We start from the raw sequence: 15494 nt of genomic DNA on the forward strand, positions 1-15494 counted from the left end.
ATTGTAGCTGATTGGATGATGTTTGTTCACCTTTTTAACAGGACGTTTCTTTAAAATATCATTTAAATATCTTTCAACAGATGATATTTCTTTAAGCTTCTGACTATTCTACACTTTACCACAATTTATGGCAAAACATGAATTTTTCTTTCCCTCTTCAAAACAGATTTCTGGAGATTACTTTTGATTTCTCTTTTTAGTTTTTGTTTTTGTTTCTGGAACTTTGTTTTCATTTCTAAAATGTAATGCTGTTTACTTGATTTTATTATTTTTTTATTATTAGTTTATTTGACAGGGCCAATGTGAAAAACAGATACTTCACACCAGATTAAAGCAGAAACTAGAGTCCGTCTGTTGTAATCAGTCATTCAAATACCCACTCCCACATTAATATCCCCTCTAACTACTGAAAACATAATACAATTATATAATAAAAACTCAAAGCACATCACTGCTGACAGACCAAGGTACGTTGAAACACTCACAATTTTACATTATAAATGGTTAAACAATAAAAACTGAAATAAAATTAAACAATGAAATTTCACTCAGACCATAAAATGCTTAATACAATCCTTTTAGATTTTTCAGTTGCGATCTTAAATATATTGTTGTGTTTATATGTTTTTGTTGCTGTGATTTTCCCTTCAGGGCCACCGTACAGAAGGATCATTGCTAGAACTTGTTCAGTTTAGGAGCTGAAGATCAATGAGGACCTTCACTGATGCTGCAGTATTCCTGACAGCGTCTGCATGTGTGTGCTCACGTGTTATTTCTGGAAGAATCTTCTTTAATGAAGCAGCGGCCTGCGGGCGGGAGATTTGGCGGGCTAAGGTGTGAATGGAGGTCAGGCTTGAGGGTCATGTGATGTCCTCATAAGGATGCTGCAGGAGACTCGCAGGCGTCCAGCAGGAAGCGGATGAAGGATTGTGAGGGAGGCAGAGCCGGGGAAGGGGAGAGGGAAAAGCCGTCTCTCTGTGTGTTTTAAAGGACAGTGCTTTGAATGTCATTTGACAATTTCCTTTTAATTAGAACTAATTTACAGAAAGATGCCCAGCAGCTAATCTTTACAGGATAATTAACTTCTATTTTCTTTACTTTTAATTAAAAAGTGGAAAAGATTTAGTTGATCCATAAAGAATTGTTCTTTTGAAATGTTCATCAGACTTCACACTTCTTTTGGCATTGGTAATATTTAGATGCTATCTGCTGCTCACAGTCTCCACTGAGTTATTGCAGCGATTTTTTTCTCCCCCTTATCCCGGGTATTAAGCAGTGGAACTATCAATAGTAGAAATAGAAGCCAAAGGCAAATTAGAATTGAATTAATGAAGAATTTATTGCAAAAGGAAACCCCTCCCCACCCCCCAGAAGACTGAATGAAATTGGAATCTTAGATATATCCATTTCATAGAAATTCTTGATGGGAAAATATTGTTTTATCTGCATTATTTGATACAATAATCAGTTTCTTGTCCTTTTTAAAGGATTCTCGACTAAAAGCTAATTGTTGCAGAGGCGTTCTCGTTCTGTGAACACCCCACACGAGGAGTTTTAAGTGAAAAGGATAACTTCTGAGGGGAAGGAATGAGATCTGCCGGGTGAGGAAAGTATTTTCTGTCCACTGTTAGCACCTTCCAAAAGACTTTACTTAGTGGAGATAAAGTGAGCCAATATGAGGTGAGCGCGCCGCAGACAGAGCCTCCACTCATCTGCAAACGAGCCAGTGGCTGAAGATGGATGCCCCCACTTAACCATGATAGCTCCCTGGAGGAGCCTCACTCAATGGCTTCATTAAAACTGAACGTTCTAGTGAAAAGCTCGCTTATAAACCAGTAATTAAGACCACACATATTTTACCTGCTTTGTTTCAGCTGTCAGCTCCAGTGTACACGCATGTAGTTAACTCACATTTCCATATAAGTAACAGGACGACGCTAATAAATCACTCAGCCAGAGGAGAAGACGAGAGCAACAGGAAGTTCTGTCCATCTTCACTATGTTTTAATTCCGCTGGAATATGAACAGGTATCATGAATTCTGCTACCGCCGCCCACCGGACACCTGCGTGTCTTTGTCCAGACTCGAGGAGAGGAGAGTCGGCCGGGGAGAAGCAGGACCTGCTGATGTCCAGAGAGGAAGTGGCTGGCATCCGCTGAAGCCCTCGGGCATGCTCAGAGGAGCCTCCAGCATTTTAATGGCATAGTCAAATGCCAACAAGTTTTCCTGCCATCCCATTTCAAATTCACTGGATAAAGAATTATGAGCATGTTATTCCCCTTCAACAGTCCTGACAGAAAGACTGGGCGCCGCAACACAGAACGCAGCAGCTCTGCATCCTCGCTGGGATCCAACTCTGTGCCTGATTGGAATATTCAACCGATGAAAATCATCTTTTTAGAGTTTTTAACATGTCTGTGAGGCATTTTTCTCATGAAAGAGAACAAATTTAATAAGAAATAATTTTGTTTTTTTCATTTTCTGAGTATTTCTCCTTTTAAATCAGTCAAAGTGTCTTGGACAGACTCTGTTTGAATGAATGATCTTCTTTCCATCAACAGCTCTGCTGCACATGCACTAAACCCTCATCTGTTCCTAGTGTCTAGTTCAGGTTCTGGAGAAGAGAAGATGGTATCTTCACATTGACTGCAGTCAAATGAGCCGCCGTTCACATTTCTGTGGTCAAATCAGCATCACTGGATTTTTGGTGTGAGTTTCATCCAATACTTACGGTAGCAGGACTGAGAACGCTGGAAAATCTCCACCAGACTCCACGGAGCTTCTTGATGTGACCACGGAAATGTGAACGGCGGCTCATTTGACCGCAGTTGGAAAGGATTGTAAATCAATGAAAGAGCATTTTGATGTTAGCTTTGATTATTTTATCAAGAACTCTGAGAAACCAATGATTGAATGTATTGATCACAGTCAATAAACATTGGAGAATTAGCTAAAAGAGTCTTTGGTGAACTGGAAGGAGAAAGAATCAGGATTTTGGAGGAAGTTCTGTCCATGAAGATCTTCACTTCCTCGTCCAGCTGACATCCGGATCAGAACCATACGGCTGGACATTACTCAGATTGATAGACATTTTAATGTGAATATTTACGCTAGCTAGACACAGAGCTATCATAAACAGATGGGGGTGGGGCTCCAAAAGCCACGCCCCCTCAGAGAAGAGGCTTCAGATCAACATGAAAAAAGTATTTTTAAGACCTTTAGGTAGTAGAATTTTGGTTGAAAACTTCATAATCATAATTAAAACGCTACTGGGAAGTTTATTTTAAGTAAACAGGGGGACTTTAAACCGATAAAATGTTTGTTTTGTTTGAATGTTCTGTCCTGCTGCACTAATTTCCTCTATCTGAGTTGCATTTGGTGCTATGTCCTGATTGCAGGCTCAGAAGAAGGCTTGTGTGTTTGTGCATGTATGAGCGTTCAAGGCAGACGTGAAGGCATTTATTCAACAAGCCCACCCTCCCTCCTTTATCCTGCATAATTTCCACATGAGTGTCACCGCTGAGTTTTCAAGCATTTTGTTGACTGTTGATTGTAAGTGCCCGAATTTAGGAAGGCAGCCATTGCTAATCATGAGAATTACATTGCTTAGCAACCGGAAAATCAAGTTAAACAACACCATTGCTTATTCTTGGTCACAGACTGCAGCTCCCAAAAACACATCGGTCTCCACTGAAGCTGCTCCGCGCTCCTCCCAGCGCACACACATTTACCCACAAGCAGCCGTTTGCAGACAATACACAAGTGCTAATTTACTTTTGACTTGTGTTACAGCATTAGCTCCACATTTAGTCTGATCACAGAGTGAACAGCTGGAAAAAGCCTCTTCCTTTCTGTGGCATTTAACGGGTTTGAAAGGCGGCGTTTGAAACCAGACATTCCTTTGAGGGCTCCTGTGGCATATTAGGCCATTAAGAGTTGTGGAAATGGTATCTATTTCATTACGGTGATCAAGGATTAAATGAGCAGCTTGAGCCCTGTAACATATACACTGAGGCTGCTCTGTAGCTGTGGGAGCCCTCTGCTTCCCAAAGGTCATTAGAGCTGAGGAGAAAGTATGGCCCCCAGTCTCGACTTGTCTTTCTGCACTACACCCTCTCCGTCTCCTCACTTCCAGCCGGCCTGACCTACAGCAGGAGGAGCAGGTCTTTCCTACTACTTCAAGTCTTTGTTTCTGTTCATGTCTGACGACCAGTGGCGGACTTAGCAGTTTGGGGGGCAAACCATACCATGGGGCCCCTCTGCAGTGGTTGTATTAATCATTTTAGTCAGGTTTTAGTTAAGAAAACAAAATGCTTAAATGACGGAACAAAAACAGTTCAATATGGAGCTACAGAGCGTTAATTATAAAGAAAAATAATCAAAAATGACAATTTTCTGCCCCTCCCCCCACATTTGACTTTTCTTTCTTTTCCAGCCTCCACAAAAGAAAAAATATATAAATCAGGGTTACCGTGGGGTCTTAAAAAGTCTTGAAAGTATAAGATGTATGAATAATACCTTAAAAAGTCTTTACAATCCCTTGAATTCTGATATCTGAGCCTTAAATATTGTGCTGTTTTTCCTTTAAAAAAGTAAGTTTGTAACCGTGATTGTTTTGATCAAATAATGATCAACTTTCACCAGTGCTTAAAAAAAAGAAGGAAAAAAAAAGCACACCAAAGCATCACGGCACAGACCACAAACAGCAAGAAGCTACAGTTCTGATCCTAAAATGGGAAAAAGTGGATAAAATGGAAACTAATTAAGAAATTGGTCCTAATTTTTAGCATGCATGGCCTTAAAGAGGTCTTAAAAAGTCTGAAGTTTAACTTGAAGAAACTTGTAGGAACCCTGTAAATAAATATATGATGATGAAGTTGTAATTCTATGAGAAAAAAAAGTCAAGATTTTACAAACAGTTTCTGGTTAAAGAAAAATACAATGCTTATAGTTTAATAGTAACTGTAAAGTTTAAAAAAAGTAAAAGAACTTATCTCTCTCCGCGCCTCCAAAGCACACTAGCCATAGAGGTTTGATAATCAAGGACCTAACATTTTAACAAATTCCAGTGTTTTAGTCTGCCTCATGGTTCAAAAATACAGTTAATTTTCTCTGTTTTAACTTCAGATAGTTAGATGTATGAATTTCTGCCTAAGAAGCGCCACAAATGTTTAAAAATAAGAATATTTTTTTTTTACTCCAGACATTACACTACCTACTCACTAGATTTGCTCCATCGAGATGATTCTATTTTAACACAGGAAGTCTTTTATTTTTAAAATAAGTCTTGAGGAACTTCTGTGTTTCATATTTGGGTAAAAAAAATCCCTTAAAGTCTGTTTAATTTTTGCCAAAAAATAATAGTTCATTTATATAGAGATAAAAATAATAACATAAATACAAAGTCTTATTTTTCTTAAGGATGTGTGGCTCTTACCAGGTTGTGGTCAGTGAAAAATCAACCCAAATGGCTTTTTTAGAGTAAAACATTGCTGACCCCTGTTCTACACCAATGTTATCGTGTTTATACTCAATAGTAAAAAGGAAGAATTAGAGAAAGAGTCCTAAAAATAGAAAAATGTCATGTTTGATTTGACTTTCTTGCTTATTTGACACAGGGTTCATTTTATTTTGAAAGGAACTTATGTGCTGCTGTCAAAAGTAAAAGTTAAAATGTTGTACAAAGAAAACAATATCAATTCAATTATTATAATTATGTAAAACATCTTTAATATAAATAAATGACAACAAAAACACAGATAAAGTGTATTTTTATCAACAGTGACTTTGTGTAAAAAACTGAACCAAATGGCTCTTTCAGAATCAAATGGTGCACACCTCTGATCTAATGGTCAGTCCACTCCTGCTGACGATGGCGTGTCTGAGTGTACCTGGTCTAGTATTTTAGAAACTCCTGACAAAATCTGCTCTCTTTCTCTCTAAAGTTTGGTCCTTCCTCACCCAGAGTGAGGAAGTACCAGCCCTGGCACAAAGGGCCAGTCATGGAGAGCAGAGCATGCAGGGGTTGAGCCACGTGGCCCTGTTGGATTTTCAGGATGCATAATGCATTCATGTTTGGTCTCAGGTGCTGCTATTTATACACAGGCCAGCTTGGACACATTTTCAATGGGCCTTTTGGATGAAAAACTGTAAAGGTGGGAGCAAAAATGATTTCCATGCTTATAGAGATCTGCTGCTTTGTTCTGTCAGATTCAATTACCTCACCTCTAATTAGGGAGCTATAGAGGAGGCTGGGTTTGTGATCCACACATCACACTGTGGAGCCTGCTGATAATGTGAGGTATCGCTATCGCAGCCCGGCCACAAGCTCCCCGTGTTGCAGACGGCTGAAAAAGCACGGCATGAAATTAGCCGTCACTCATAGAGTTTGGTGCAGGGACACATATTCCTTTAGTGCTGCTCTTCCTTTTTAAGTGAGAGAAGCGTTGGCACATTCTTGGTTTATTTATTTTTTTCCTTTTTCTGTTTCTGAAGCAGACTCCACAACGGAGGATTTTCTTGAAGGATGGGCTTATTCCTCCACCTCTGTCCATGCTCCTCTTCCTCTGTGACTCATTTAGAGCTGCCACAAGCGATTATTTTAATAGTCGACGAATCACCGATTGTTCTTTCAGATTAGTCGACTAATCGGGTCATTCACAAACTGGATGTAAAGCACACATCTTAACTATCATTAGCTTTAAACTAACTAAAAACTAGATATATAGCATTACCTGTGATAATTAATGAATGAATTAAATGGTTTATTTCGAGAAATCAGGAATAATACATGAAAAAAAACATAACATCACATTGAATCATAAGTAGATCGCTTGAAAAGGAGTTAGAGGAAGCAAACTTATATAATCCCACCCCAGCTCAATCAAACTATTTTCTCAACATGAATTATCAATATCCGGTTCAGGACTTAATATCAAATATTTAAACTCTACAATAATAAATTCAGGCTATGAAGAATCATTAATATCATTGATGTAATCAAATTTAGAAACATCCACAGACAAATCAATTATATTAATCAGTAACAATAATCCAAATATTCTCATTAAGAGACAATTTGTGCAGATTCTATTCTTCAAAGAATTACTGTAATAATAAAAAAAGTAATAAGTAAAAATCATCTTAATTTGTTAATACAAAAATTATTTTTCACAATGTTCTCATTAAAAATGATTTGTTAATTAACGATTTGTTAATGCTAGTGTGAATGCTGTAAACTGAATTTGGCCGCTGAAGATGCTGAAATTGATAGCTAAAAATGCTGAAGCTAATAGCTGAAAACACTGCAGTTGATAGCTAAAAGACTGAAGGTAATAGCCAGCTAAAATGTAAGCTAAACTCCAAATTAGCCTTAGTAACTAAAAAAAAGCCTAAGTTAGCCAATATAGTTAGCATGTAGCTGACATATTAGCTAAAATCCAAAACAGCCTAAAAAACAAAGAAAAAAAGCCTAAATTAGCCAAAATAGCTAGCATGTCGTTGAAATATTAGCTAAACTCCAAAATAGCCTAAAAAAGCCAAAATAGCTAGCATGTTGCTGAAATATTTGCTAAACTCCAAATTAGCTTAAAAATCTGAAAAAATACAAAATAGCCAAAATAGCTAGCATGTAACTGAAAAATTAGATAAACTCTAATTTGGCCTAAAAAACCTTAATAAAAGTCAAAATAGTCCATAAAGCTAACAGAATGCCATTATAACTTCTCTGACTCCATATACGACCAAGTTACGACTAATCGACTATTAAATCAGTCGTCGACTATTTTAAAAGTCGATCAGTCGACTAATCGTGGCCGCCCTAGACTCATTAATCCTCTGTCCATCATGTGGGCTCCCAGTATCCCCCGTTTGATGGACCCAGTGGGGGCATTACCATATCCCCGGCTGCAGCTCCACTCCGCGTGGCCGATCCCTATCAGACAGAGGCCATGCCATGAACAAAAGAGCCGCTGTGATCAAGTCTGCATTCAGCTACCAACGTCTCTATTAGCGTTAGCCGCTCCTGCCTGCTGCAGCCTCAGACGAGGCCGTGGACGCCCAAGCTAATGCCGAGCAGACCGCCACACTCCAACTTACAAATAATTATTGTGGGGCTGCTTTGACTAATTATTTTAAGGATTATTTTTCATGACAGGCTCTCTAATTATTTGGTCGAGTGTTTCCTGCAGATTTGTCCCTCCGAGTCGGTCCTAACGAGTGCAGCGGCGGAAGCACGCCGGCTCTCCCTCCACAGTGTCGTTGGCCATCTGAACTCCAGAGGAGGCTCGATAAGAGCCAGAAACAGCCGACTCGTCCTCTGGCCCAGTTCATCAGCACACCCAATAGAAATGCGGCGACGAGCGCGGGTCACACAGGGAATGTGACAGGATTTTAAACAGTACACAACTAAATATAGCAGGAACACCACTATCAGAAAATGAGTTAGGAGTGTGGTGCTGGTCGTTTAGAAAGTCATTATTCTTATCATTGCTGTCTCTGAAATAATTTCAGGTCTCTCCATGCAATGAATACTGTATAATAAACTAAACATGTGGGAATGCCAAGAAACTTTAGTCATCTATGTGGTCCTCCAGAAGAAGCCATCAGGAGTCGTGGAATACTTCCATATTCAGGACGACCTCCAGTGTCTGTGTTAGACTCATAATGCTTCCCACTATCTGCCAGAGTGGGGAAGTGAGATGGCCTTTTTCTGAGTCTATTAAACCTCAATTCTATCTCATCTTATCGAGTTAATCTTTGGTGTCTTATTGACCAAGAAGTTTATCTGAAATCTGGCTTTATTATCACACAACACTGTACTTGTACTTTCTGTGCTGCTGTACTTGCTGCGACAGAGGAAGAATCATTTTGTTGTACAAACGCTTCTCATTCAGCTGTGTAATGGAATGTGTACCGACTGTGTGTATAGAAATGTATTTCCTCGCTCGCTTTCACACGGTCTTCATTTGCCTTGGCAGGAGCTTTTAACGCCAGTCATACAAGCTCCCCTTGATACGGCGATATTTATCTCTCGGTATCATCTTAAGCGATGGTAGACTCATCGAGTCACTTCACGCCTCACTTCCCTCCTCTGCGAATCAGCAGAAGGCATCAGATAAGATCATAAAACTGGATCCTCATTTAAAAGCAGCACTCGGCCTCGGCGGTGTCTATTAGAGATCCGTGTGCTAATTCTTTTCATGTCCGGGGCTCCTGCAGATGCCGGCTTCTACAAAGGAGTAATTTGTAAGACTAATGAAAAAGAGCATGCGGTTTGTGGACATCGGGGGGGTCTTTTATGAGCCTCGACGCTAGAAGAAAAGACAAGCACACCAGCCCCACTTTATGAGCAGAAATTATTGCTTTGTTAAAGATGAGGGGGTTCACCCCAGCACAATGGAACAAACACACCAAAAGGTGGGCATGAGTGCACTCATCGTGTTCCACCACAGTCCACGAGGGCCGGCACTGGAGAATGAAACAAACGTGAGTTAAAGGAGAAGTTTCTCTCCAGGATTTAATGAAATTATTGCAGAAAATGGAGAAAACACACTTAAATAGAGCAAAAAGAAAAAGTTGAAGTAAAGATGGTTTTGTGAGGCATTCTTCTTTACATTGCTGTTGTTAACACATTGTGGTTTAGATCAAGTTTAGTACAGAGGTTTGACTTTAAGCAATTCTTACGGTTCTTTCAGTTTCCTGCTGAAGGTAGGGCCAGGTATTAGTAATAATTTCCACTTTTTTTCACTTCTCTCAATTCTTCAGTTCAATTCCATTCTGAGTTTACACATTTATACATATTTGCTTAGAAGTACATTAATGATCTACTATATGTTTTGAATATATTTAAATTAATCTGATCCAGTTCACATACTGTAAATGTATCAGTGAAATAATTAGATTGTTAATATCATCCAGTGTTACATGGATTCTCTAAAGGAGAAGTTCTAACTAAAATGTTCAGATCATTAACATTGGAAACATTGTTCTGCTTCTCCTGGAGGACGTTTCAGTTTGGACACTAGGTGGAGATCACGCTATAGCATTACACCTTATTCCAGAAGAAGAAAAAAGAATGACAAAAAAAATAATGTTTTCGACCACAAATGGTTACTTTAAACAATTGTTTCATTTAAAAAGTTTGGAAAATTCCTGCCTGTGAGATTTAAAAATGTTATTTTGTCAGTAATGTATGTTTATGTCGACTGAGCGTTAGCATTAGCCGACCTATGGGAAATTCATTAAACGTTAGCATAAAGCTAGCAAACTTTAGCTTTATGTGCTAAATTGATTTATATTTTTATGGATCCACTTTTGGTTTAGTAAACCGATTCAAATCGATGAATCAATGTTATCAACACAGACATAGTTGAAGCGTCCACTCTATGCTAAGCATAAGATTTCAGACTGATGTTCACATCTGTACCACAATAGAGCAGAGAGCGAATGACAGATGGATGAATGTGTCACAAACAGGCAGACAGCCGGTTCCACATGCAGCAAGTTTATTGGTTTAGACAGGAACTTAAGGTCCACAAAGCTAAATCAGGGTCAAACAGGCAGAGGTCAAAAACAAGCATGAGATTATCCAAGAAGAGACTTAGAGATGCCAGAGTCCAGGGCAGGAAGTCAGAGATGAAACAGGGCCAGAAACAGAAAATCAGGTCCAGATAGAAACGCTCAATAATGCAGGGAGAGTGCCACAAACAATACTTCACACTGAGTCAGGCTCTGTGCACTGCTTAAGTGTCCTGTGGGTGATTGGTAAATAAAAGTCACCTGAGAGGCATCTGGGGAGTGTGCGTTGGGGCTGCAGGGAGATGTATTGCAGTCAGTATTCTGAGATGGTTACCATCGGTGACGAGAGGGGGAGACAGAGCTCTGACTCCTGACAGAATGACTGACTCAATGACTGATTGAGGTCCCGTAGTTTCGAAAAAAAAAAATGTCTTCTCGTTTTTGCATAACAAGTTGCCCAACATGTGCTACTACCTCAACTTTATTTAAAAGTCTGACTCCGATCATCTTCTGATCTATTTCCAAAGTGTTCCCAGTCGTCTTTAATTATTATTTTGCAGTTTTTAGGGAAAATGTTGTTTCTCGGACATAGTTTCTGCAGAGCAGCAGGAGTTCATCAGAACTCAACCCTGCAACCTCACCCACCGTTCCCCTCCCCGTTACTGAGAGTTCCCTGTTTACACTCTCACTGAGCTTACAGCCCCTCACACCCTCAACTTAATATTAGCGGTGCAACTAAACTGGTGAGCAATATCAAAGCTATCCTGTTGTAAGAGAACAAAGACGGTCATGGATCTATTTGTCTATAAGTGGATGCATTCATTTTCTTTGGAGCTGGTCTCCATTGTTTATGTTCTTTGATTTACCATGACTTTTCTCCTTCAGAATCTACTGGAATTATCGTGTTAACAGTTGAAAAGTTATAGTACGTTAAAGATTCAGTGTTAAGCAGGTTACAGGGTTAAATATATAACTTCTCTTTCACTTTTGGCTGAACCTGCAGGGAAAACTTTTCCTAACATTTCAACATTGAAATCCAGTTTGCTGGAGCTCCTTTTAACTTTTCCTGTGTTTGATGTGCAGGAGCTCCCACTAAGATCTCTGCTGATGTGGTTCTCTCACAACGTTAGCTTTCACTCACATCTAAGGAGCAGCAACCTGACTAAACCTCAGCAGTAACTGGACTTCCCAGCAACACCTGACCTGACAGCTGTTGTGATATTTGCTCAGTTGATGTAAATCCGTCTACATTTCTACCATTTTTGGTGAAAAGAGTTTATAATATGTCTCATAATTCTGGCCCCTTTTAGCTTTACAACCTTTGCATTTTTCCTAGAAACAAATCATTAAAAATGAAGCAAAGGTGTATTTCTGTTCCGTTAGCTCTCTGTTCTTAAGGTTTTGGGCCGCCATTAGGGCGGGGTTATTAAGATTGATTAATCTATTTAAGCTTAACAGTTCAATAATTGATTTATAAAAATATTAATCAATTTAGCACATAAAGCTAAAGTCCGCTAGCTTGATGCTAACGATTAATGGGATTTCCCATAGGACAGAAAAATGCAACTGTTAGAATTCAGTCACTGCGTATTTAAACGCAACATCTTATAAAGGAATGTCTTAATTGTCACAAACGGTAAAGTGGAAGTTTGGGTTTCGGGCAGCAAGAAACTGGCCCAAAAGGCTCCTTTTGGTGTTAAAGGTTGCAAACTCCTGGTATAGTGGTGGAATGGTCAATGTCAATGCCCACCCTGCCCGCCCATGTGTCAAAGTGTCCTTGGAAAGACACTGAACCCCACATTGCTCCTGGAGGTTGTAGATTGGCAGTGGAGCTGCCATCAGTGTGTGAATGTATGAATGGGACTGCGACTGTAAAGCACCTTGGGAAGGAAAGTGTTATATAAGTATACACCATTCTTTTGTGTGTGTTTGTGTGTGTCTGAGCCAGCTCTGCAGAGTGACTCCTTCATTGTGGCTCTTTGGTTAATAAAGAATAAAAACACAACAATAATTAAGGCACACCAGAATATGCAGCTGATTTTCTATTTTTGTAAGGATGTTAAGTGTGCCTAATGGTTTAAAAATAAGGTAAAGGGAATTTAATTAGCTCTGATTTAATTTTGATTAGTGAGATTTACAGTATATTGACTGAGATAACACAAATAGTAAAATAAACTGATTTTCTTTTTTTTTTTATCGCTGTTGACACTAAACTACTACATTTGCTGCATTGAGATGATGCTATGTGTGTGTGTATTTTATTTTGAAAGAAGTAGTTCATTTATAACGGGTGACAAACTCAATAGCACTGGGGGGCAAAAACCCAAAACACATCTTTAGTCGCGGGCCGAACAGGATAAACATTTATCGAACACTCTAAAACTACATTTTTAAAACTTTAAAACTTTAACTTTTTAACATAATTATAACCTACATTTATAGCATTACCTGTGATAATGCTAGTGTGAATGCTGTAAGCAGAATTTGGCACCTGAACATGCTAGTGCTGATAGCTGAAGATACTAAAAATTGATAGCTGAAAACGCTATTAGCCAAAACAGCTAGCATGTAGCTGAATAAATAGCTAAACTTAAAAATGGCCTAAAAAACTGGAAAAATCATAAAATTAGCCAAAACAGCTAGCATTTAAATATCAGCCTGACTCCAAAACAGCCTAGCATGTATTAGCTAAACCCCAAAAAGCCTAATAAACTAAAAAAGAAGCCTAAAATAGCCAAAACCACTAGCATGTAGCTGAAATATTAGCTAGATTTCAAAATGGGCTAAATTCTTTTTTTTAAAAAGTCTAAATTATCCAAAACAACTAGCATGTGGCTAAAATATGAACTAAGCTCCAAAATAGACTAAAAACGGAAAAACAAAAAGGGCCTAAATTAGCTAAAACACCTAGTGTTTAGCTGAAATATTAGCTAAACTCCAAAATAGCCAAAAAAAATCTTAGTAAATGCCAAAATAGTCCAAAAGTTTTTAAACATTAAAAAACATAATTTTCCAATATAAACATGAATATTAAAAAGGCAGGAATATTATTCCAGAATAAATCATCATAAAAATATATTCTGTCAAAATTATACAAAGTTAGAAATAAACGCTAGATAACATCAGGCCATTAATAACAATAAAATAAAATGATCTGGAGGGCCGGATAGAATTTGACTTTGTGATTTAGAAAAAAATAGTATTTTCTAGTGCCATAAATCCAAACGTTAATTCATATATATGATATTAGTAACATTAACATGGATGCAAATCAGTGTCTTTACGTTTGTAAAGGGTGAAGTCAGACTTCAGTACGACATCTACTCAAGTGTTGAAGGTTGCAGACCCCTGGTCTAAGCTGACTCTGAACCGGAGTGTTTGTCATTTCGGTGCAGTGTGTGGAGACTGCAGACTTATTTTGGTGAGGCAGAGAATGTGTGCAAAGGCTGAATTATCTTAATGACATTCAAATGCTGGGTGAGATGTTTTTCAGACTAATACAATTCAGGTAGCAGTACAGTAATTGCATCAACACCCTTGATTGAAGCAAAAATTGTAATATGCAAATACCAAAAGAGATGTACAGCTACAAGCAAAACTCTGAAATCATTTAGATTTAAAGAAATAATATTGCACAGAAGGGGGAAAAAAATTAATCACACGGAAAAGTGTCTCCTTTAAGATTGCACTGGTGTATTACCCGAAGGCATGGAATGTAAATGGAAAATCAACATTGTACCCTGTGATAAGGCTAACAAATTAATAAAAGTATTTTCTTTCCACCTTCCATGCCGATGCCTGGATGAAAAGTCTGGAAAGGATTTTTTTCCCTCCCTCCGTGTGAGGTTTTGTTTAGCAGGGAGTAGGATTTGGATCATTCACCTTGGCTGTATGTCAGCGGAAGGGTATTTTCCAGAACTGTTTTGTGAAAAATGATGGCAAAATAATGTTATTGACACAACTGTGTATCTGAACGTGCTTTGTTCTGAACTGCACCTGGATTTGTAGTTTGGAAAGAAAGTCGAGCAGATTTTTTTTTTTTTTTAGTTTACAGAGCCTGAAGGGTGTGATGAAAGCAGCTGAACATCTCAGTTGAGTGTGTGTTTGCGTTCAAATGTGCGTATTTATCCTCAGGTCCTCTGGAAGATGGCCTGGAGGAGGAAGAGGAGGAATGCGTCTCCGAGGAGAACGAGATGTTGGCCAAAGACGAGTTTTCTGCGGAGGAGAACTTTACGGCTGAGTTTGAGAGCGGGAACATGAGCTGCGAAGACATGGACTACTTCTGCAGCAAAGGTGAGGGTTCTTCACCGAGGCTTCATGAATCGACTAGGGCTGGTATTCATAATCATTTCCAGAATCTGTTCGATTCACGATTTTTTTTTTTTGTTCCACTCAACTCAATTCAATTTTGAGTTTACACATTTATACACATTTATTTAGAAATACATTAATAATCTACTATATGTTTTGAATATATTGATATTAATCTGATCCAGTTCACATACTGTAAATGTATCAGTGAAATAATGAGATTGTTAATATCATACAGTGTTACATGGATTCTCTAAAGGAGAAGTTCTAACTAAAATGTTCAGATCATTAACATTGAAAACATTGTTCTGCTTCTCCTGGAGGGCGTTTCAGTTTGGCCACTAGGTGGCGATTGCCCCATAGACTCACACCTTATCCCCGAAGAAGAAGAAACAATGACCAAGGTTGAGTCTGAATTCTCCTCCCTAATCCCTATATACTAAAAATCTATAAAGTACGGGACTATCTAGTGCCCTGGATTTTAAAGGTAATTTGGACACGATGCTCACTACTTTTCTTTCATTTTTCTAAACACCGGAAATTACGTCATCTATTTCACAAAGTGAAAATCGAATCAATATGACCATTTTACGACGTTTATTTATGACTCCACTGTGTTCTGATTGTGAAAATGTTGATGGTTCATGGGAATTCGAACACAACCC

General features: G+C 38.6%; 1 protein-coding gene across 2 annotated transcripts in view; it reads left to right on the forward strand.

The window, feature by feature from the left end:
- zfpm2a (zinc finger protein, FOG family member 2a) overlaps positions 1–15494 on the forward strand; it is a 172347-nt gene that overhangs the window by 28891 nt on the left and 127962 nt on the right. For both annotated transcript variants that reach the window (XM_024267352.2, XM_024267353.2), the window contains exon 2: positions 14653–14811. In XM_024267352.2, the coding sequence (XP_024123120.1) occupies positions 14653–14811 (159 nt within the window). The remainder of the gene's footprint in view (positions 1–14652; positions 14812–15494) is intronic.

Source organism: Oryzias melastigma, linkage group LG16 (assembly GCF_002922805.2).
Source record: "Oryzias melastigma strain HK-1 linkage group LG16, ASM292280v2, whole genome shotgun sequence".
Taxonomy (NCBI): Eukaryota; Metazoa; Chordata; class Actinopteri; order Beloniformes; family Adrianichthyidae; genus Oryzias; species Oryzias melastigma.